Source organism: Miscanthus floridulus, chromosome 14 (genome assembly GCF_019320115.1).
Source record: "Miscanthus floridulus cultivar M001 chromosome 14, ASM1932011v1, whole genome shotgun sequence".
NCBI classification, from domain to species: Eukaryota; Viridiplantae; Streptophyta; class Magnoliopsida; order Poales; family Poaceae; genus Miscanthus; species Miscanthus floridulus.
The window spans coordinates 66277469-66302616 of record NC_089593.1 but is presented as its reverse complement, the minus strand read 5'-3'; the positions used below and the strand labels follow the sequence as shown (position 1 = coordinate 66302616).

General features: G+C 40.0%; 1 protein-coding gene across 5 annotated transcripts; it reads left to right on the top strand.

The window, feature by feature from the left end:
• The first annotated feature begins 889 nt into the window (after positions 1-889).
• Positions 890-16077, top strand: LOC136505462 (uncharacterized). Of its 5 annotated transcripts, XM_066500616.1 has the most exons (33): positions 891-1044; positions 1307-2095; positions 2297-2594; positions 2667-3145; positions 3700-3826; positions 3906-4030; positions 4232-4902; positions 5012-5129; positions 5245-5361; positions 5625-5719; positions 5907-6058; positions 6193-6248; positions 6340-6553; positions 8201-8620; positions 8731-9008; positions 9155-9240; positions 9308-9394; positions 10212-10473; positions 10574-10996; positions 11088-11184; positions 11930-12246; positions 12382-12492; positions 13122-13289; positions 13423-13551; positions 13647-13736; positions 13852-13958; positions 14046-14194; positions 14471-14553; positions 14622-14717; positions 14857-14979; positions 15065-15148; positions 15299-15439; positions 15532-16077. In XM_066500616.1, the coding sequence occupies exons 1-33, from the start codon at positions 1018-1020 to the stop codon at positions 15871-15873; spliced, it is 6861 nt and encodes a 2286-aa protein (XP_066356713.1). In that variant the 5' UTR covers positions 891-1017; the 3' UTR covers positions 15874-16077. The 5 variants fall into 5 exon arrangements, 4 of the variants coding, with proteins under 4 accessions (XP_066356716.1, XP_066356713.1, XP_066356714.1 ...); XM_066500617.1 differs by lacking the exon at positions 14622-14717; XM_066500618.1 differs by lacking the exons at positions 3700-3826; positions 3906-4030.
• The last annotated feature ends 9071 nt before the right edge of the window (positions 16078-25148 follow it).

Here is a 25148-nt window from a genome sequence, read left to right as displayed (position 1 = left end):
GCGACTTTGGCGGAACTGCACAGGAGGAGGGAGATGTGAGTTTGGAAGGTCAAGTAGTGCCTAAGAAGGATACCTTTCGGTATTTTGGATCGATGCTACAGAGGGATAGAGATATTGATGTGGACGTTAGCCATAGAATCAAAACAGGGTGCATCAAGTGGCGACAAGCTTCTAGCATTCTCTGTGACAAGAGGGTACCACAAAAGCTAAAAGGCAAGTTTTATAGAACGGTGATTAGACCGGCTATATTGTATGGAGCAGAATGTTGGCCTACAAAGATTCGACATATTCAATAACTGAGTGTTGTAGAAATGCGTATGTTGCGATGGATTTGTGGTCACACAAGAATGGATCGAGTTCGGAACGATGATATATGTGATCGCTTAGGGGTAGTACCAATTGAAGAAAAGCTTGTCCAACATCGGTTGAGGTGGTTTGGCCATGTTCAAATGAGACCTCCAAAGGCACCAGTGCATTGTGGAGTCCTAAGCTAAGCTAATAATATGAGGAGAGGTAGAGGAAGACCGAAATTGACATGGGGGGAGGCAATAAAAAGATATTTGAAAGCTTGGGATATAGCTAGAGATCTATATTTGAATAGGAGTGCTTGGAAAATAGCTATTGAAGTGCTTGAACCGTGATTTGGGGCTCTTGGTGGGTTTCAACTCTAGCCTACCCTAACTTGCTTGGGACTGAAAGGCTATGTTGTTGTTGTTGTTGCTGTTATGTTACCTAAACTATATTTTGGTCTGGTATTTGGCATGAGAAGTTGAGTCTGAAAGGTTGTCTTATGAGAGCTGCTATTTTAATAGTAGCAATCCAATAAGCTATGATGAACAATTAAAGTTGTTTATTGTACCAACTGCTATTTGTTGTGGAATCAGGTTGCATGTTTCAACTGCATTTAATTTTTTTATTTCGCCTTGCAGGAACTATGTCTATTCTTTCTTTGGCGTGAGAAACGTCATCTCAACTAACTTAGAAGGAAGGATCATTGGTTTCCTAGCTTTCTTCTGCATGGATGAACTCTTCATGGTTTGCCAGGTATGCACAGCAGATTATATCATTTTTTTGACATTATTAAATCATTTATTGATTTATATTTATCTATGCTTTGTGAGGGGGACGAATAATTCATGACTTAGATTTGCTTACACGTGAGAATTAGAATTAAGAACAACAAACGGAAATTTTCCCTAAATCATTTCATGGCTTATATTTCTGAACCAAGTATTCTACTCCTTGTAATGTCTGCTTTAACTCACTTTACTTTACTCTACTTGTGGTGGTTATCAACACTCTGCAGCTTATCGAAAGCATGCATTTGGAGGCATTGAAGTCTGATCCTGGAAACTTTAAGTATTCCAGAGATTTTATTGGAAGACTAGCATCGTTTTATAAAAAAGGTATTAAGGGGAGCACAATGGAGCTTGTTGAACATATTGCCCAGGAAGACACAGTGGATCCTCATGTAGAACTCAGTGTTGAAATGCAACTTGATTTGGAGTCAGCAGACATTAGCTTTAGTGCTTCACGTGGACTTTTGATAAATCCTGCTGTGTTTATCAATAGTTTTGTAAACTACATCAGCAGCTCCCCTGTATTTGAGGGCATAGCAACACAGGAATTACTTGATGTATTAGCTCTAGGTGTTGGCTTCTGCATCAAAAGTTCTTCTGCCAAAGTTCTGCTTAATGGAGAATGCACAGACTTCCTCGTTAGTCTATCTGGAATTCAGTGTGTGATATTCGAGAATCAACCTCAAATGAGTACTTATAATGGTATACTCCAGCATGGGTGCATATCTAGTGGCTTACTGCATAGCAAGAACCAGCTCATTATATCAGAATGCGTCTTTCATATTAGTGTTGGTTCCAATATCAACTTGGCTGACAAGAAATTGCAACATGAATCTAGAAGTCGTCGCATATCTGCTTCTCTAGGAAACTGGTATTCAATTAAAATTGAATTTACAGAGGTTTTTGTTGGAGACTACAGAATACACAGTTACCTATCCGAATTGAGGCAGCACAGCAAACATAAAATCTCAATGTTGATCCATGATGATCTTCAGGTTGTCAAATGCAAAATCCAGGTGCACCACTCCGCTTGAAGTCTTTTCTGCTGATTCTGCTAACATGGTTTCTGATTAGCTATATTGACATTGTTTTGCATGCTTTTATCGTGAAAATGTCCAGCTATGAAGCATTTAGTTTATTTCTGAGTTGTTCCTAATTGGCATCCCCCCTTTTTGTTGTCTCGTTTTTAAGGCATGCTTTATAACTGCTATTGACAGGGTGGCTTGATCTTTGTGGAAACAATTTCATTAGCTAAGCTTGTTCTGTGTTGCAAAGTTTACTTATGGCTGCTTGTGGATCTCTCACTGCGGGCAACATCAAACTTAGTCAAAGATAAGGTAGCTCCAATTTCTGCAGGTGACTATATTGTTACCAACAGGTATACTGAGAGAGGGGCAACAGCAGTGCCTTTCGTTGCCCATGTTCAAAGTGAGGAATCCCAATTGAGTGTCATCAAATGCCTTGATATTGAATTAACTTGGCTGTCCCTGACTCTTGTTGTCGTGGATAAATCAGGTAATTGTTTTATATGCCTATCCTTAGTTCAATTGTGCTGCCAATAAATTATATATCTTTTCTTGCATTTAGGTACACATCAGGGATTAACTTTTGAAGTTGATGCGAGTCTTCAACAAATGAATCTTGGCATGGAGTTTTTGTTTGAAGTCAAGCGCCTTTCGATCTCCACTGTTAGTAGTATCCGCAAGAATTCCTGTGAACAATTAAGAGATGTACCAGGACCTCGTTTTCGATCCAGCAAGTCTGTTGATCTTTCACCCCAGTCTGAAATTCAAGAATATCTCCCATTTGTAGAAGCAGACAATATGTGTAGTTATGATCACGAAGCTCCTTCAAGCTCAACTTCTGCACTTGGAAGTTTAAAAGGCAACACATCACTAGATTTTTCATCACATGAAAATCAGATCCTGAAGCATTTCTCTGCTTATCTCAAGATCAAGAGAAAAAAATTGGATGGTCACTCCGGTTTGGAACATTTGTGTGGTGGTTGGTCTGGAAGTGGGTCTCTTTCTGGTTTGGAGGTGGCAATGTCACTCTCAAACGTTGAGGTGATGCCTCAATCTCTCTCTCTCCTGGACTTATTATGCTTTGTCTGTACTTTATGGGTGACTAGTAGTTCTGGAAAAACAAGTAGAGAATACGAGAAAAATTAGGAGAACTAGCATCATTTGACACCCTGTTATATATTCTAGACCAAATGGTTTGAATTGTTCTTTCGTCTCCATGTTCAGAATTGGAGCTTATTTGGCACATTTATGACTGCATATTACGTCTATTTTCATCATTATAATTCCATGGATAATGTCATTATACTAACACCCTTGTTTTCAGCTATGAATACTTTTCCCCAATTTAACCATGATTCCTTGCAAAAGTTTTCATAAAAAATATGCCATTTGCATCCACTTCTATGACAAGCACTCAGTTTCGGAGACATAAACTGAGAACAATATCTCATCAGGAATATGAAAATGCATCCATTGCAGTTTATGAGTATAAAACATTTGGTCATGGCTATCCAAGTCAGATTTGGTCCAGGTCTACTACACATTATGTTCTATGAAATTATGAATCGTCCAATGAGTATAGCTTCTATCTGCAGATGATCTCATCGCTACTTGCTCCTGTTTATGGGATAATGAGTTCTGGTTCAACTCAGAAGAAAATACAGTCTGGTGGCACCAGTCACCAAGCACAGCTAGATCCCATGAATTATACTATACCTGATGGTAATCCTGCTTAATGACAGACATGCATCTTATAGACCTAAATGACACTGTGCTAATCCACATATTACTGCCATAACAGGAGCTATTGTTGCTATAAGGGATCTTAATCAACAGATGTATGTATCAGTCAAAAACACTGGAAGTACATACCAAGTGGTTGGTGCATACCATTATTCCCTTGCTGGTGAATGCGCATTGTTTAAGGTTATAGCTTGACACCTTATACTAGAATTAATTTCTCTATTTAAGGTTATCGCTTGATAGAAGGGCGGGCCTGGTGCAAGCGGTAGAAGGTTATCGCTTGATACCTATAATCCTATATACTGGAATTGATTTCTCGCTAGTTATCTACAAGGGATGCTGCACCTATGTGGTTAGAAAGACTATATCACCTTTTTTTTCCAGGTGAAACACCATAAGAGCTGGAGATCCAACACACAATGTATTTCTCTTTTGTCTTTATGTGCAAAGAATAATGAAGGCAAAGAGTTGGCCCTTAGTTTTTCTCGAGGATCAGATTTCGTTGAAATTTCTTCTGATGTTGACAAGCCGTGTTCAATTTGGAGCACACTTCCTTTCAGTGTTGATAGTTCTGAGGATGACAGCGATGATGGAAAACCTTACAAGGTTATACCAAGAAGTTCGTACCATCTTGTCAACAAGAAAAACAATTATGGCATTGCATTTGTTGATGGCTTGCTAGAGTTTGTGAAAAAGCCAGGAAATCCATTTAAAGTGCAGGTTTTTGATGAATCTATTTTTTCTGATGCTTCAAGACTTACCGTTAACGATATGAATTTGGACAATAACACTTACTTAGATGTGGACGATGATGTGCCTTTTTCTGTGAGGGATAGATTGGCTAGTGGTGCAAGTTCTCAACATGTAATCATAAATGTTGACAAGATTGTTTTTACCATCACTCATGAAGTCTCTGATACTGATAATGTTTTCCCACTTGTCCAAACCTGCATAAGTGATATCCGTGTTGTTACACAAATATTCCCATCTAAAATCAGGATTCTAAGTTCATTCAAGGTCTCAGCGCAGTACTTCATCGCACGAAGAAATCTGTGGTCAGTCTTGTGCTAATATCTATTTTTTTTTCCTGTAAATTTTACTTTGCTGGTTTCTTACAAATTGGCAAGGAGATTTGGAATTGAGTTCTTGCTATCTGACACACAGGGAAGAACTCATCTCTCCTATTGCCTCCTATACATTCTTTCGATCTAGGTTTTTTACACCAGACCTAGTAACTAAGTATGGAAAGACGGCCGTCTGTTTCTTCTTCAAATTAAAGCAGGTGTGATACTTTAATAATAAGCTTGTCTCAACTGCACAGAATTGTTTAGCTGCAATGTAGTTAATCTCACCTTCATTCTTTTCTTTTGATAGAAGGTTCATCTTCGTTCTTGCAGGTGGATATATTTATTAATGAGCTTTCATTTGACATCCTTCTATATTTGGTTGGAAAGTGGGACTTGATGGGTCCATATGCTGTCAGAAGCTCAGCTATCTTTCCTAACTCCTGCAAGGTATAAACTAAAACTTCTGTTTATATCATTCAAGACAACCAGAGTTGAATTTCATTTTGGATGCATGAATATGAACCACAATGTCGCATCTACCTTTCTAATGATATGGCTGACAGCTCTGCGATCCTATTTTGCCATATTCTACACATTATTTCACAGTAGGGTATTGCATATGTACTTCTGTTCCTTTTTTTTCTTTTCTTTCTGGCTTTTCCTGTTTCCTCTTTCTGGAGGTATGACCATACTAACCATTGCTTCTGCAGATAGAGAACGGCTCAAGGCTGGCACTTGTGTGTCATTTCAAAGGTAATGGGGATGCAATAATTCCTGGGCAACAGTCAACTTCAGTTTTCTTGAGGTCTGTTTAGTTTGTTGGTTACTTAGAATTCTTGTCATCTTAGCAAGGGATATGTTTAATGCTTTGCACATTGTCATCATTAGACAATGGATTATGACTCATTCAGTCCTCTGGATGTTGATCCTTCCCTTGCGCTTTGTATTCTACTCCTGTTTTGTCTGATACTCCATGTTTACACATCCTCCAGGCACTTAACATTTGATGATAATATTTCACATGATCAAAATGTGGTTTCTATTTGCTTATATAAGGAAGGGGTATTTTCAACTATTCCAATCAGCATTTCTCTCCATGAGTCTGGTATTTTTGCATGGAGAACCCGCGTGTCACCAGTCAAAGGTATTTCTTTCAAAGAATATTCATTCATAGAAATTTCAGCAGTTTTTAGATATATGTCCAAAGTTATATTTTGTTCTGAATCTGCTTGCTTTAAAGTATCTTTTGGTTTGAACTACTTTCCATTACCTCTGTAGACCCGAAAACCTTTTCTGGACCATTTATTGTGGTCAAGGTGTCCCAGAATTCTGAGGTTGGAAAGCAAATGCTTTTGTACTTTTCCTTACATATTGATTATTGTAGTCTAATTTTGTCTTCTCATAGTTAATGTTAACTAAATGCAGGAAGGCTTATCTCTTTCAGTTCAACCTTTGTTGAGGATCCATAATAAGAGTGACTTTCCTCTTGAACTTCGGTTTCAGAGGCCAAACAAAGCTAGTGAAGAGGCTGCATTTGTCACAGTTAGAAGTGGAGATATGGTTGATGAATCTACTGGAGTATTCGACGCCATGGATTTGTCTGGTGGACCGAAAAGAGCATTGATGTCTCTAGCTCTTGGCAAGTAACTATACATTATCTCGGCATGATGTTGGTTCCCATTTTGCATGACAAAATATCTCTTATTAGCTGCTAAGTTATTGCATGATGATCGATGGAAAACTATTGGAGAAAAGGGATAGGAAAGGTCCTCCATAGAACCACACTGTACATAAACTTTACTTAGTTTCCTTTGGGTATTATGTTCACCATTTAGTGTATATTCAAACATTATATCTTCTCAACCTTTTAAAGATGGCTTATACCAGATGTTATGATCCTTAGATCATTAGCAAAGTCAGCTTGGAGGGGGACTAGAGGATTGAGGCATATAGGATTAATTTTTCTTCATTTCTTGGTTACAAATGGTGCACAATGCCTGCTTATATAGAGCTAGCTGGCCCTAACCCTAACAACCTAATCTTATCCCTACTGACAACCCATAGCGCTACAGTACCGCTCACTGCTACAGGACTTGGGCCATCTACAACGCCATCCCAGTCCAAAGGGCCCAGCTGGCTGCCCATAACAGCAGTGTTGTTTATTCGTGTTAGCAATAGCATTATTTACCTTGGAAAATGGTAGTACTTAGAAATGATTTTGATTACACATTATTGTAGTGTTAATTCTGCATACCATTCTTTGTATACTTTGCAGTTATTCCACAGACTCCTCTATGTAGCTTGCGCAAGAAAGAGTTTCCATGTTCAATGACTTCATGGGTTTTCTCGAACACATTAGATAGCTGTGTGTCATTTCATTAAGAAGAAGAAATAAGTACAAATGGGAAGGTTAGGGATTAAATCCCATCTCCGCCCCAAAGACACCCACCCACCCACATCCTATGGTAAAGCTAAAAACGCTCGCCACACTGGGGCCTGTTTGTCATAAGCTGAAACAAACAGACACAGACCAACTGTTGAGGTGGCTTTTGAAGAAATAAACTATGAGAGGAGCTTTCCTGGCTTTTGGTGTGCCGAGAAGCTAAAAGTTTATTACAAAAGTCAATAGTGAAAAGCCAACAGCCCAAAAGCTGCAGCTCAAACAAACAGGCCCTTAGGGTATAGCGATCAACTCAATTAACACAACTAGATTGCAGTGTAAGCGTCCTTAGCAAATCCTGGAGTGCTGCAGCCTCAGCCAAGCGCCAAAGGGCCCTCTCATTGGCTACTTCTTGCAGTACTACTAGGATGCTTCATGCTTGGTTGTGTGCTATTAAAGACACAGTCATTCTTGTGTTTTCAGATGCCTTCATGGGTAAATTATTAGGCACTACTTACCTTGCACCCGATTACATGAACACTTGTGAAGTCTAACAGATGCATACTTGCATTCAGGATTTCTCTCAAATTGTAAAATTTATGTGTTTCATAATCCATGTGTTCATCATTTATTTTTCTCTTCTTTTTGTATGTAGTGCTATTGTTATCAACTAAATAGCCAGGTAGTGCTCTAATATTCGAATACTGATAAAAATGCAATCCCAATCATAAACTAAGTTCAAATATTATCATCCCATATTATCATGTGCTATGTGTTGTTCATGCTCCTTGTGGTTGCAACTTTTTATTAAGCATCCAGGTATATGAGCCTAAAATGTCAAGTATTCATGTCAGAGGTAGTAGTTATTATATGATACTCATCTGACAGCTGTCCAATCCATTTCAGGAAATTTTATGTTGTCAATTAGACCTGATATTTCGGAACATTCTGAAAATATTGGCCAGCTAGCTTCAGTGAAGTGGTCAGAGGACATCATCGGTGAAAAAACCATCCGAATATCTGGGGTTATAGAAAAGCTTAACTATAACCTAAGGAAAGCCTTCAATGTTGATTCCATGAAGTCTTCTTTCAGCTCTCTAAGTTGCCCTGTTTTGTCCAATGGGCATCATGTTACAGATCTTCATTTTTTAATTCATATTCTCGTTAGAGATGTGCCTGTGCTGCCTACAAATGGAACTCGTGTTTCTGAAAGAAGTGCTCCAGTTGCTTTACAGTTCCAAAGAGAAATTTTCATATATCCAACTGTACAAGTGTATAATTTCTTGCAAACAGACATACACGTGGTTCTGACAGATTGCCAACAGGGTAAACTCTTATCTACGAGCATTTAGTGTTGGAAAAGTGGATGTTCCTATTGAAGGAACCAAACAACAAAAGGATATGTTTTACTTATTTGTTTATATACTATAATACAGGAAATGTCATAGAAGATGGCTTTGGTGGTATTGGCAAGCAGACAACAATCATAAGTGGTTCAAGTGCTTATTTCTATGTGAATCCTACACTATTCAATTTCTCAGTCACACTGATTTCATATGGTTCAAAGTCTAAGACAGTTAATAGTAGTGACTGGGTTAAGAGAATGCAAAAGCAGACGAGTAAAGCTCAGTTTCTTGACATGCAATTAGAATTTGCTCCTGGGAAGTTTCATTCTTCATTAAGATTACTATGCCAGGAGAAAGGCTTGTTGGAGGTAGGATGACGATTTTGATGTTGTTGCTTCTTAATTTCCCATTGACATCTGATGAAACCGCATGCCTTTGGGAATTAAAAAGTTTGAAGATGAAGATATCAAATATTCAAATGATCTACCTGATAGTCAGTCTCTTGATTGTGCAGGTTGCTGTATTCACAAGATACACATTACACAATACCAGTAACTACACGCTACAGTGCACAGCTTCACATCAAAAACCACTACCTGTGTATGTAAATTTGAGTACTAGGTAAGCAATCTTACATGGTTGCTCATGAAATGCTGAAATCTTGCAGGTTGGAATCTGGAATGAACAGTATCAATCTTCCCCCCCAACATGGTTGTATTCTGCCCTCAATGTCAATGAGCTCCTGGTTTATAAAGTAAGCAGTCACATTGGCTTTGTTCTCTGCTGATTGAAAAATGGTTCTTGATTCAACACAGCGGAGCTAGCTATTTTGCACAAAATTTCATTCAGTCACTATGTCTTGTATCGTAGAGTTTGCTTATGCAAATAGTCAATCTGCTATGGTTATGAACGCTTTGTTCCTCACCTAAGCCTCAGCTGGTAGCCCAAAGATAGACTTGCCTGATCATAACACTATTATTTCAGTACTATAGATAATGTTTGATATATGGCCAGTTGTCCAACTGATGTGCTATCATAATCATATGGCTGGTTTATTGTTACTGCCAGAAAGTTCTTCATAAACAGCAACGTGCATCGTCTGTTCAATGTTACAACTTACAAGCACACATTTTTTCTTATCTTTTGGTCTTATTCAAGGTGAGGACCATTTAATTTATATTTGTTCCCCTAAACGGCCGTTTAGCCCGTTTTCAGGCCGTGTAAAAGCTACAAAATGGCTTGCGGTGTCCAGTTAACCAAGCATTTATCCTGTTTAATCACTGTTTAGTCCATTTAAGTGGCCGTTTAGCCCGAATAAACAGCTAAATGATAGGTGACCGTTTAGTCCGTTTAAACGTTTAGGCAAACACTTTGTTTATTGTGAAGCATTCTTCATCGGCTAAGTTAACTTTGATTATTGATGATATAGAATATAAAGTCAGGAAAGTGGTTCCATTTTCTTCATCTGTTAGATATTTTGGCGTTACTGTAAATGTAAATGCAAAGCAATATGCTTTCCTGGCACTGAGTTCTCAAAACATGTTTATAACTATGTAACTTATACATGGCAGGTCAAGCAAATTACGAATAAGCCTACATAGCGAGAAAGGATCAGAAGTTATTATTGATTTGGAAGCACTGTCTGGCTTCACTGAGTTTTTTCTTGAGATCCAAGATAATATATTACCCCATCGTATGGCTGCTTTTGGATTGTCTTTGCAACCTGTTCTTTATAACTTGCCTGTGCCATCACAAGTAGTACTAATAGTTCCAAGATATGTTATTTCAAATGAGTCTGATGCTGCAATTGCTGTTCGTCAATGTTTTGTTGAGGTGCGTCACTTATGCTGTAACATGTTTTGTTGAGATCCAAGATAATATATTTGTAGTTGACCTCATCTGATACTAATGGTTTTGGTTACCAATTATGTAGCCCGACCTTGATGGATTGACAGTTGAAGCTAAACAGCGGGCTACCTTACAGACATGTAAACCTGGGAAAAAGGGAGAAGTAAATTACTTTGATTTATTTGTTAAGAAGCACAGAAATGTTTTTGAGGATTCTCACATTTTTATCCAGTTCTGTCCAAAAGAACCTGGATACAGTTGGTCTGGACCAATCTGTGTTTCATCAATTGGTCGGTTTTTCTTGAAATTTAGAAGATCAGAAGGAATGGTGGCAGATGGTATTAAAAGAGACCCTATGAATGCTGGGAAGCTGAAACTGTTTGCTTCTGTTGATGTTGTTCAAGAGACAACTTCTTTTGTCTTACACTTCACTAAACCACCGAAGGTTACACTCCCATATCGAATAGAAAATTACTTGACTGAATCATCTATCATGTATTTCCAGAAGGTGCAGATCCTTTTTTAGCTCTGTTATTCTATTCTATCAGGGAACCAATCATTATCATGATATTACTGATACATATATTAATTTGTTCTAGGATTCAGTTGATTCAGATGTATTACGCCCTCAAGAGTCAGAACAATATGCTTGGGATGATTTAAGTTCACCTCGCAAACTGGTTGTCCGCATTGTTGGCAAGTTCTTTACTCCTAATAACATACAGTTACTTATTCTGTTGATTAATGTATTATGTTGGTGGTTATTACTAATTACAAAACCAATGAAACTGGAAAAGCATAAAGAAACAGCACTAATTTTCATTATTATATTGTTCTACATGTCTCTAACTTAGGCATTTACTATTTCCTTCGTCATCAAGTTTATTGGCTGGAGGTTAGTTTGTTAGCTTGAATGGTTTGTACAACGTGCAACTCAGTCCCTTGCAATACCCCAAATCAGGTAGATATACAATCGTGTGTGTATACATACGAAGAAAACAACCCACTCTAGAGTCTAGATAATAACTATTCCCTCTATTCCAAATTATAAGGCATTTTGGCTTTTGCTATGCACTTGATATATTGTTAAAGTAATGCATCTAGAAAAGCTAACACATCTTATAATTGGGAACTGGAGGGAGTACATTGAGGGTTAATTTGAAATATAAGTGGGTAGTTCACATGTGAGCTCGAACTACCCCTCACGCTATTTAAAGTTTTAAACTAGTATAAAATAAAGCTAAATTGGCCACGTGCCCACATCAGTGGTTTGCAACACATTGATTCAGTTGCAGTGTGTATAGTTAGGAAGATATTTTTGGTGAGATGCCTCCTGGTTATTCACATGACCTTTTGCTCTTAATTTCTCTGTCCCTGCCTAATACATTAGTGGTTCTTTAATCATAGTTTTTAACAAGTAACATTGATTGATCTTCTCCAGATACACCTGCATTGCGTGAAATTAAAATAGATAAAATCAGCCCATGGAAGCCATTTTTGAAGATGCGCCAAAATAGCAGGCTTAATCTGGATTTCTCATTCAGTGATGGACTCAATTCAAGAAAACAAAGATTTGATGAATCATTTGGACTGAGAGTGTTCAAAATTGGCTATGAAGTGTATGCCGATGGTTTAACAAGAGTTCTACGAATATGTGAACATGCAGATAATCCCAAAATTGAGAAAATTCAATGGCCAATAGCAAATGTACAGTTCAGAATTTCTTATGTGTGTATTCATCTTCTTGATAAAGGCCAGGTTTGTTCCTTTTGACTTCCACCTGGCCTAAGCATGAAAGCATTTTTTTCATGAACTATGCCAGTAATCTATTCATACTTGCAAGTCAAACACGGTCTCAGATATCCTTTTCTTTTCATGTTCACTTTGTTGAAGAATGGGGAAAATGTCCAATTGCCATCTACAATCTTAACGGCAAGACTTCAGCATGTTTCTTCTGATTCAGTTATCACAAATAGATTCAAGCATGTATCTGTTGCAATTCATGTAAGTATTGGCCCCTCTGCAATTTTATATTTCAACGCAAAAATGCATGTAACTAGATTACCTATTGGCTGGAACAAAGTTTGCAATTTTTGCACTTTTTGTTTTTGAGATTTACCTATTGGAGTTCATGATGATGGTGTACCTGCTATGTGTGCATGGCTAGGGCGATAAAACTACAAAGGTTAGGATTGGCGCTTGCAGACTAGGTCTTTTTGAGCTAAGGTCGAGTCGTGTTTGTCCACTATGTGTTTGAACGTTGAGGCTGTGTAATTGCCTCACTCATATCTAGTCCCCGTATGAGTGAGCATCTTGTTTTGTTGGGGACCTCCCTCCCCTCCCCCCCCCCCCCCCCCCCCCCCCCCCCCCACCCACACACACACACACACTTTTTTCATCTATATAATGCAATGAAACGCAGCTCTCCTGCGTTTTCAAAAAAGATGATGGCGTACCTGCTGCCATGCCATCACCACCACTGAGGTTGATTATTAGGAACTCGCTTACTGTCTTATTTAATTTGCACGCATTAACAATTATGTACATGTTTAATCATTTGTACATGCAATGCAAGAGCAATTTTGCTAGTATGTAAATAAATAAAGTTTTTTTTTTTTAAAAAACAACTGCAGTCATTGAATGTGGATGAAAAATGGGAAGGGGCTTCATTCGGGTCAATTCTTAGGAGGAACAAGCTTCAGGATGCTACTCTCGATGAAAATATTCTTTGTATGGTCTTTGTACTGAATTCAACCCACTCCAGTGTCAAACAAATACAGTATTGTTCCATCATTCTACAGGTAACTTAAGTGGCGTGCTTGCTCCTTGCTAACATCTATAACAGTAGGTTCTTAGGCTTGCTGGTTCAGACATTGTTAACTAGTGCAATATCGCAAGAATCATAAATCCTCTAATGAAGATATGATGTCACAGCCTGTTGATCTTAAGATTGATGAGGAAACGTTAATGAAGCTAGTACCATATTGGAGAGCATCCCTTGCACCTTCAGGCACGACGAGTACACAATTTTATTTCAGACATTTTGAAGTACATCCAATTAAGGTTCCTTGCTCTCGTTTTGTTTCACATCTATAATTATTTCGTAGTGTTAATTTTGAAGTACTGATTGTTTTTTTATGAAATGCAATGGTCTAAAGATCATAGCAAGCTTTCGGCCTGGTGGCCGGCGCACATCGTATAGTTCTGCTCAAGAGGCTCTGAGAGCACTACTTCATAGTGTGATAAAGGTATGTTTTAAAGCATATTTCATCTGTTATTAAAGTGGACACATTTTTTTAATCATAAAAGGACCTCTTTCGTTACTTCACATCACAGTTCCATCTCTTACCTCTTCATTTTCAGGTGCCTGAAATTAGCAACTCAGCTGTGGAGCTCAATGGGGTTCTCCTTAATCATGCTTTAGTTACATTCCGTGAGCTACTTCTAAAATGCGCTCAGCATTATTCATGGTATGGTACATCTTTCCCATTTATTACATTGTCATCTGGTAAATCTTGATATCCCAAACTAATGAATAACATTCAAGTAATTGATAGGTATGCATTGAGGGCAATCTATGTAACAAAGGGAAGCTCGTTGCTTCCTCCATCTTTTGCCTCAATTTTTGATGACTCTGCTTCATCTGTTCTTGATGTTTTCTTCGACCCTTCTGATGGATCGCTCAACGTCCCTGGGCTTACCATAGGTAAATGATAAAAATATGTTCAGATATTTGTAGGAATGCTCCATGGTCATTGACTGTTGGAAAATTACTTGATTGGAGCTCTGGCCTTGTAGTTTGGAAGATGCTCACTATGATAATTGAACAGTAATGAATAGCGTGTTTATTGATGTTGTGTTATTTGAATTACTGTATTATGGTTTTGCATAATGGGTTATCAGGTTGCATCTTAAAATATGGACTGTTTTTCCTCTGTTCTAGATTTGAACTGTTTGCTTTACTTAATTCTGGATTATGCAGGCATGTTTAAATTTATAAGCAAGAACATGAAGTCGGGTGGTTTTTCTGGAACAAAACGGTACCTTGGTGATCTCGGGAAAACTGTGAGCTTGCAAAACTTACTATGAATATTTTGTTCGAAGGGGTCAATGTAATGTTGGGTCTTCTGTAGGTTAAAACTGCAAGTTCGAACGCTCTCTTTGCTGCCGTCACAGAAATTTCAGATAGTGTTGTGAGAGGAGCAGAAACAAATGGTTTGAATGGCATGGTATTACTCCTTTTTTACATGATGAACTAATGACACTTTTCCTTTTTTGTTTCCTTATTTAAAACACACACATGCAATTAGATTAGGTGAATTGACTTCCTCCTTGCATTAAAAGCATTTTTTCTTCTTTTGTACATAGGTTACTGGTTTCCACCAGGGCATTTTGAGGTTGGCGATGGAGCCATCTGTCTTAGGACAGGCTATAATGGAGGGAGGTCCTGATAGAAAGATCAAACTCGATCATAGCCCTGGACTTGACGAGGTTCTCCCCATCTTTTGCTACCTTTGAATCTTTTCGAATGATGTTACCACTTTTAATCTATAACATGTCATGTGTCATTGTTCAGCTATACATTGAAGGGTACCTACAGGCTATGTTGGATGTCATGTATAAGCAAGAATACCTCCGTGTCAGGGTGATTGATGACCAGGTAACTTCCTCGTACCTATTTTCTTTCCTTTCTGTGATCTCATGCATGGTTTCACCTAGAACTTCTGTTTTCTTTTCCCTGTGTGAGCGCGCGTGCATAGAAATACTTTGGTTATCTGAACAATCTGATAGTACACTCGGTCTCTTCCAGGTTATCCTGAAGAATCTACCACCAAATAGCGCTCTGATAAACGAAATCGTGGACAACGTCAAAAGCTTTCTTGTGAGCAAGGCACTGTTGAAAGGAGATTCTTCCACAGTTCGACCGTTGCGCCATCTGCGAAATGAACCTGTAAGTTCTGTTTTCGCATTGAAGCCATGCGTCGGTACCTTAACTAAGGTGCTTCCTGTTGTGAGAGTAATCGATCTCATAACTGCCTCCAGGAATGGAGGATTGCGCCGACGGTGCTCACCCTGTGCGAGCACCTTTTTGTGAGCTTCGCTGTGCGCGTGCTGCACCGGGAAGCCAGCAAGGCCATCTCTGGAGTCATGTCGAGAGTGAAGAAACCGATTGTACCGATTGTAGACGAGGGCGAAGGCGACTCGTCCTCATCTGATGGAGTCCTGTGTAAGCGGAACAGGCTGTGGACTGTCGGGAGGTTAGCGGTATCTGGCATGGTTGCCTATGTAGATGGACGGCTGTGCCGGCACATACCCAACCCCATAGCCCGGAGGATCGTCAGCGGGTTTCTACTGAGCTTCATCGAAAACAGGGGCAACGAATAGGCAGGCACGGCACAAAAGTCGTGCATGTTAAGTCGTGGACCATGGTAAATAGGCGTGCACGTTGCACAAATAACAGAGGTGTGGTAGTGCACGTGACCGCTCACTGCATAGAGTTGTACAGCAATTTTGACCCCGCCAGGCGCACGTTTGGTGTACAAAAACACTGGGATAGTATAATTCTGTAATTACTCCTCCCTGGTTGCATTTCGTTGTGAACCCATGGCTATAGACATGTAATGTGATAGCTAGCCATGGCTATGAAAGCGTTCCGAGCGTCCGGCGCCTTCACGTGCAGCACCGTCAGTCCTGCGCTGACGCTCAAGCTCTCGCGTAGTCCTTTTTTTTTTACAATTTGACCCTTTTTTTTAAGAAGATTTACGTTTGGCTCTTCGAGAGATTTAAACTCATCTTTGACCCTGGGGTCGGCGCCAGGACTCATGGTGTCGAGGTAAAATGTCTCGGCGCCATAGATCCTGGCGCCGAGGTCGAAGACTAGATGATAACAAGGCGCTGCAGTAGATATACATTTAATGCCATGCACGTCGCCATCCACGTCCCCCCATATTTATAAAATAAATAATAAATCTACAATATACAGGTTGAGGACAGAGAAAAATCAAAACTTAGCTACACAATAGATTTATTATTTTCTGCACTTTACTGGTTCTTTTCCCTCCTTTGCCCCTTCAAAAGTCCTTGTGTTTTTCTTTTCATTGTACTGCCTTGCTCCCTCCCCTTATTTATATCATTAATCAGATGTCCTTCTTGCCTCACTCACATGGTTTGTTTTGTTATTTTTTATTATTATTCTAGGAATTACTATTGCACTACTTATTTTTTACCCTATTCGTTCTAAATTATATGTTGTTTCATTATTATTTTTATACACAATTTTTTATGTATCTAAACATATCGTATATCTAGGTCTATAGAAAAAACTATGTACCTACAAAAACCAAAATGACCTATAATGGTATTACTTATCACACAAGCATGCATTCTTTTAGTTACATATGAAGATGCAACTGTACCTTATACTCCCTATACATAACTTTAATTGTGTGTTAACTGAAACTCATTTTAACTCTGGCCAAGATTATAGAAAAATAGATCAACATTTACAAAGTCAAGTTAGTTCCATTAAACAATTCATGAAATAGATTAGCAAAAAAGAAATACTCCACAAAATATGTTTCAATTATAGATGCCAATATATATATTAACCAAATAATTCATAAAAGTTAAATTTTTTATTAACTTAGGATAAATTTAAAGTGAACTATAATTTGGAATGAATGCGACATTATATTTTGTAATGCAGGGAGAGTATATATATTCGTGGTCCATGCATGCATTCTTCTTGTGGCATTGAAGCCAGCTGAACGGAAACCAAATGGGGGGACGTGCGAACGCGCTCGTAGCGCGGTGGCTACGACTCCGGTTGTGGAGCGTGCCCGCCCAGGTTCGATTCCCAGGTGGGACGAACAGGTGTCACAAGAGGTTTTTCCCCATATTTACTTCGTGCAGGTCCTGGACATTTACGTGGCGCTACAATGGGACTACGACGTACCCGTCGTCTATGAGGCTCGTGTGGCTTCAGTGATCTCCAGAAAGACGTTTGAAGTGTATAGGTTGTAGCTTCTAGAGGTGTGCGTGTGTGGTGGTGTGAATGTGTTGTATAGAGTACAGATACTACAACTCCACACTAGGAGTCTAGGCTAAAAAAATGGGAGGGGGGGGGGGGGGGGGGGGGGGGGGACGGGGATGGCGACGTGCATGGCCCCTGGTCAGCTGGTCTCTAGGGACTACTAGGCCGGCATGGAGACGGAGGAACAGCACGCAGCCCAGGTTGAAAGGCGCCACACCACACATAATCAAAACTCATTATTTATTTACTATTTTGGATAAGGGTCAGGCTGAAGATCGATATATGTATATCTACTCCAGATGATATGATCATGTACGCATGCATTAAATGGAGTTCTTCATCTGCTCCATCTCCTGCACGTCGCCTTGTCTGCTCCCTCTCCTGGACCACCCGGCAAACCCAGCTACGCGCCCAGACCTCTACAGCACAGCACAGCACAGCACAGCCGAGAGGTCGGCGCCAGACCTCACGGCGGCGCCCTGCTTCACGGCGCCGAGCTATACCATGTCAGAGCCATATCAGCGCCATGTTATTGTTTGGTCTTCGACCTCGGCGCCAAGATTTGTGGCGCCGAGACATTTTACCTCGGCGCCATAAGTCCTGGCACCGACCTCTAGGGTCCAAAGATGAGTTTAAGTCTCCCAGGGGGTCAAATGTAAATTTTCTTCAAAAAAGGTCAATTTGTAAAAAAATGGGCCGGGTAGTCACGTCAAGTTCCAGTTTTCCCAGTGGAAAGTGGCAACTGGCAAGCAAATCGACATAGCTTCCGTCGGTGTCTCGCCCGGACGCCGCTCGCCCCACTCTGCTCTGCGCGCTCCAGTGCTTCGTGGCTTCTTAAAAAAAAGCACCGCTTGCCTTCTCCATCGTGGGGCCATCCACTGCGGTCTTCTCCAGCGCGGCAGTGACGCACCTGGTCTCTTCCCACGCTGCTCCGCATGCTCGCGCCGCGCCACCATCCAACGCCCGCACACCCATCCACCTCCCCCATCGTGGAAGGGGAGGCCTGCACTTGCCCCCCATCCACCTCGTCGTGAGCAGGAAGGGGAGGCCTGCACCACCGTAGTTGCCCCACCAGGTAGGCGGTGGCACTGTGTTTTAAGTGTTCAGGCGTTTTTAGACATATTGTAAGTGTATGCTTAAGTGTTTCAGTTGTTTCTGATGTATATTTCAAGTGTTTCATATGGATGTTGCAAAAGTAGATCGGTATGTTGCATATGTTGCAATGGTTGTACACGTATGTTGCAACCGTATGTTCTCAATGTTTCATCTTTTTTAGACGTACGTTGCAAGTGTGTTTATCTAGATGTTGCATATGTTTCACACATATGTTGCAAGTATTTTATTTGGATGTTGTGTATGTTTGCAATGGTTTTCAAGTGTTTTTCAGCTGTTTTTGCAAGTGTTTCAGACGGATGTTTCAAGTGTTTCATCTGTCTTCTTTTGTATGTTGCAAGGTTGCATCTGAATGTTTTAAAAGTAGTTCGGGGTGATGCGCATGAGATATACGTGGGAAGCAAGGGGGCCCAAGCGGTCCCCGCACGTAGTCTGGTGGCGCAGGTGATGTCCGAGGTGGTGCAGGCGCGCTGCTGGGGCACTTGCTCGCTCGCTGCGCAGGCACCATCCGACGCTAGCACCCCGGATCAGATGTCCGGGCGCTAGCAAGTCCATAAACGTTTGCACCTAAGCTGACGTAAAAAATTGAAATTTAATCCATGCCCCTTGACATGTTCTTTCCCTACCTTACCCCCGAGAGGAACTATGGATTTATTTAACCCTTACTGTCATTACTAGATAGAAATAATCAAATTAATAGAGCCTACGTTCATTCTTATAAGATGCGCGAGAAAAAAATAAATCCTAAAAGTTCTCATAAAACCCAGAAAGATATAGCCATTAATTAGTACCAATTTGGTAGATTATAATCAATAGCTACCAATTTGGTAGATTATCACTATTTGATAATAATAGCCATCTATCTATTCTGTTTTTAAAAACTATCCACATTTGTCATTATGAAAGACAACAAAGAGTAACATATCAAGTTGCGTCTAATTATCCACATATGACATTATGAAATATGATTTATTATAACCCTCACATTTACATATACCATATGTGCCATTAAAAATTGTAAATTAAACCCCCGTAAATTTATATTAAACAACCCACCGCCATTCTAAACCTTAAATTTGCATATAAATAATTATCACTTATGGATTATTAAAAATAAACCGAAATGTCCCCTTAAATGTACATTTAATTCTAATTACCAACGTATGCTGTCACCAAAATGCTTAATTAAACATATATTGCACCTATATATGTTTAAATTACCCAATTCTTTTACTATTGATATAAAAAACCAACATAAATGATAATTTTATTCAACTGCTACATTGAAACAGATTGATACAATTTTAACTAAAATATTGTAACATGTCTATATTGATGTACTATTGCAAGCCCTTTATTTTTTTATAAAAATATTACCACACATGGATGGAAAAAAAATCAATATCTTGAGCCGTGGAGGAGGACCTCCCTAGTCTTTGGTATGTAGTGATCTCAAAATATAACTTGAGGTTAGCACGGCCTCTTCTATAATCTCATATTCCCTCTCGCCTCTGCCCTCTTGCTTAGGTCTTGCACATCCTCCTTCGGTCCCTCCCACTCGTCCAACCAACCCTAGCGGGGCGTGGTGGCCCAACCTGTACATGGTGCCTAGAGGCTTGACCTAGACACCAGCACCACCGATGCCCGATGAGGCAGCAAGCAAGTGGGTCATGCGGTGCTAGTTGCTCGGTCTGGCAGTGCAGGAGGTGACGAGACGTGCACCCTGTTCACGTTGGTTTCAGCCGGACTTATTCAATCAGTCAACAGTGTTTTTCTCTCACAACAAACCAGCACCAGACAATCCAAACCAGCTCAGAAACCAACCAGCGAATACGCCGATGGTGCGTCTATGCCGGGGGATAGCCAAACAAGTAACGAAGTAGGCCAGTGTTCCATTCCGGCCTCATTCGATAGTCTCTATCTCCAGGTCCAATCCTCTCTATCTCAAATTTTCAATTGAACAAATTGCAAGGTTTATTTATGCTACAATATGTAGACTTCAACTAGAATTACACAAAGAAAATGACCAATGCATTGAAATCCATTTTATTTTCTAGTATGTTGTGTTCCATGTTATCAATTTTTGTACACTAATAAATTGTAGTTTTATATTGCATCCATACCGATTTTAAATGTTTAAACTTTCATCTATAGGTTCAGGTACACTTGCTAATGTAGATAATACGATAGGCATGGATGAACCAAATCAGAGGCCAGTCTTGGTTAAGACCAAAGTGGGCCATACATGGCCACCCCTGTGAATGCAATTTTCCACTAGTTAAACGGTAAAATCGGTACTGCTCCTTGTTGTTTAACTCATAGTTCTATGAACTGCTCCCCCCTCTATTTCTGTGGTGAAGCTACGGCCACCACTGGTAGAGAATAGAGCTTTACTCTCGGTGGGGAACCCCCTCTAGTTCCGGTTTCACACCCGAGAGCAAGCATCCGGGACTAAAGGGGTCCTTTAGTTCCGGGTCAGGAACCAGGACTAAAGTGGGACCTTTAGTCCCGGTGGATAACACCAACCGGGACTAAAGGTGCCTCCTGACATGCCACGAGGCCGGCACCCTTTAGTCCCGGTTGGTATTGGTAATACCAACCGGGACTAAAGGTTATTTTTTTCTTTTTTCTTTTCTTTTCATTTTTTTGTTTTCTTTTCAAAATAGGTTTTCGAAGTCGTATCGTACGCTGCTAATTATACATTTATATGCGCGTATAGTATGTTTCGGTTCAAGCACAATGAACGTATTAAATCACACAATTCAAGCATATATATATATATGTGTATTTTACATTATATTATTTCATGTGCATATATTACAAAAGATTGCATTACAGTTATTGTGATATAACAGGTTTTCTCTCATCCTCTAGCTTGGCTTCCATGGCAGTGTTGGGTCGAAGTAGAACTCGCCCTTGGAATCGATGACCTGGTCATTAAAAAATCCGGCTATAGACTCTTAAATTGCTTTGATTTGGTCTTGCCGTATGACCTTTTCCTCCAACCATTGAGCCTATAGGTTTGAATTAAAGGAAAATAAATTAATATATGTACATATATATATATATATATATATATATATATATATATATATATATAAAGACATAGTAACACAATCAATAATAATAATAATTAAATGAATATATAGTGTATTTTTAACGTACTTTGAGTCTCTCTGTAGGAGTTCTTTGGGAGACCACCTTGATAAACTTGCAAACATAGTAACCACAATAGTTGTTCCCCTGTTCCTGCCTCAGACACCACTTTACGAGAAAAAGATTTGTCATCCAATCTGGTGATCCGGTGAAAGCTATATGTTTAATTAATAAAGATGATGCGATTTAGGGGACTTACTTTCAAATGGATTACATTCAGTGGCACTTTGCATTTTCCCATGTGTTGCTTCTCAATAAAGGTTTTCCAAACACTGCCCAATAAAAAATTTGCCACGTCATCAGATATAGTTAATCATCATGTTTGTGTGTATATATAGTTGCTAGAGATACTGAAATTACCCCTGGATAATATCTATCATATCTTGGTAGTCTTGTTGTGGTTTTCTCATCGAGTCATAGATTATCAAGTGACTTTTCACCAGATCGATGTCCATCAATATCTAATGATTGCTGCATGTGTTTATAGGATATAACGCATAACACTCATTAATTAACTAGAATCAACATATGAGCCATTAAGGATGATCGACATTATTAACACTCACTTGAAGTTGTAGGGAAAGAGTATATCCTTCTTGTGGCGTTGGTTCACTAAGAAGTTCATGAGGTTACTCTCTGACTCAGACTTCCAATTAGGCTTTGGAGTAACTGGGTCTTTGAATACTATATGGGGATCAACAAAATCAATTTCATTGCAGCCTTCCTTTCTAAGCTCTGTCATTGTAAATCTGCATATATATATAGTACTTGTTAGGATAATTTATATGCATATACACACATATGATGAGTTTAATAATAGATCAAAAAAATATTACTTACAGGCAATAGCAGCTAATGATAACTTTGTCCAGAGAGGTCAGGTGGCATAGTTGATGAAATTCTGCAAAGTCAACATACATAACATCATCGCCACGGAACCAATGTTCGTCTCTAATTCTGACACCAACGCAGAAGTCTCCACTGATAGACGCCTGCATGTACCACTTGTTTAGCAGATACATTTGTGTCCCCAGATCACATAAGGCTTGAGGGTTGTATAGACTCTGGCCTAGTACAAATTTTTTCTTCCAAATATCAACCTCCGCCGCACTCTCAATGTTTCCATCACCAAACATCTGGTAAAGGTCGAGACCAGTCTCTTCAATAAATTCACCAAGGTGATCCAAATCGACATCCGGAGGTATGTTTGCCTGATGCATTAATCCTAAATTCAAACCATATTCATTACCAACAACTAGCGGGGGGACTGATTGGTGTGATTGTTGTCTGAGTTGTGCAACTCCTTTCCCTGCCCGCTTCTTTTTCTGTGTCGCCTCAATTGACTTGGTGAGAGTGCGGTCATAGTCCGTTAACGTTGATTTGGATGGCTTACGAGATTCCCGCTGTTGTTGCTGGTAAGAAGCCACCTTTTTTCTTAGAATATCTGGAGCTACGAAGAAGTACGGTTTCTCCAGGTTTCTCCTTGCTTCTTGATCCTTTTTAATTTTGTCATAGAATCTGGACATATCTTTTTATATGCATCAGTTACTTCTTCCTTCTCTTTAGATATTATTTTGGGAATAGCCCTTAGTTTCACGGTGGCTTTCTTTGCCGGCGGGGACTGGTTCTTCGTTTGTGGGGCTAGCCTCTTGCTAGTACTTGGCTTCTTGGTAGGCGGGGGCGGGGGAGGCATTGGAGACCTCCTTGGAGGTGGTGGCAGCGGTGTTGGAGACCTCTTTGGAGGTGGCGGCTGCGGCGTTGGAGACCTCCTTGGAGATGGTGTGGATGCAGCCTCGCCTTCCAACACATTGTTATCGTACAGAGCACTATGATGATCTAGCGATTGAACAATTGAATTTAGGTTGGGGGAGGATCTGCTACAAAAAAAGGAATAACATATTATTATGAGCAGATTATTAATTATTTAAGCCAATATAAATTAATGATGTAGTGTTTTCATCCGCACCTATGGTGAGGTAGTTTAGGAGGAGGTGGAGGCGACATCCTAGGAATGATGATGTAGCGCTTGCGCCATAGAATGAATGTCTTCTCTGCTTCTCCTAGAGTCTTCTCGCCATCACCTCCAGGAATGTCAAGAGGCAAATCACTAAAACCTTTTTTAGCTTTATCTACCGAGATGGTCACATATCCTTCTTGGATTATATTCCCATTAATCCTTGGTGTCTTGGTTCGATTGATAGGATTAACAAGACCGATAGCCACCTTGATTGTGGAATTCCCCTTCGGAATGTGTAGCTCACATGATGTACAAGGTTCAGTGACGTCATCTATAGGGAAGTGCAGTCCTGTGTCCCCTTGATTTGGTATCTCTGTGGAAGCGCAGCTGCTTTTCAACTAAACAGATTGGCTAATGTTGATTCCTGGCTCTGATGCCTGCTTGCTTGCACTCACTGCTATTTGCACTTGCCTTCTGATTTCCTCCTGCATTCTCACTTCAAGGTTTTTTTCTCGCTCCTATGCTTCACGCACCGCTTCCTCCAACCTCTGGAGCCGCTATGCCTCTTCTTCCATCTTTCTCTGATGGCTTATGTAGGAAGGTCTGTCCTGAGGGAATCCATGCTCCCACGAGACACTTCCTTTGCCTCTAGTTCGGCCACCTTGTTCAATAGTCCCGATGGCGTATGTCAGTTCATCCTTCTCTCTATTGGGCCTGAACGCACCACTAGTAGTACCTCTCTGAGCATAAAACAATCTTTTCTGCTGCTTCTTGCAGTCTTGCACCATAAACGCACTTCCCTGTCTCCTGGTCCAGTGTTCCCCCATGAGCGAAAACCCAATTCTTTGCACGCTCTCCCCACTTGAGTGATTCTGGTGTGATACCCTTGGCAAGAAGGTTTGCTTCCATTTTGTTCCACTTCTTAATGGCAGTCGGGTAGCCACCTGATCCCAAGTTATGGTGGTATGTCTTCTGTTGGGCATTATGTTGGTTCTTTATCACCTGACTCACACCCTCTTCCGACGTCTTGTACTGTACAAACTCATCCCAATAGAGCCTCTGCTTTGAGATCGGGCCTATGACAGTAAAATCTGGTGCTATGTTCTTCTTGACATACGTCGTGTATAGGTGTTTCTTCCAAGTCTAAAACTAGGTGGCCATCTTCTTCATTACCCAATCCCTAACTCGCTCCTTCAATTCATCACCATCTATTATATCATCATAACCATCTATTTGGAGCGTGAAATGTTCCAAGACATCATTCCAAATTAACGTCTTGTCACGATCGGAGACAAAACTGATATGAGGAGCATTGGTCTTCTTCTTCTATTCATGGGTACTGATCGAGAGCTGGTCCCATACAAGGTAACCACAGTGGTGCATGAATTTCATTTTATTTGG

Bases quoted from the DNA above. Each gene is read 5' to 3' on its own strand.
- LOC136505462 (XM_066500616.1), top strand. From the start codon at position 1,018: ATGGATGAACTCTTCATGGTTTGCCAG. The intron at 4,903-5,011 runs GTCAGTCTTGTG...TCTGACACACAG, and splicing joins ATCGCACGAAGAAATCTGTG to GGAAGAACTCATCTCTCCTA. The intron at 5,720-5,906 runs GTCTGTTTAGTT...CACATCCTCCAG, and splicing joins TCAACTTCAGTTTTCTTGAG to GCACTTAACATTTGATGATA.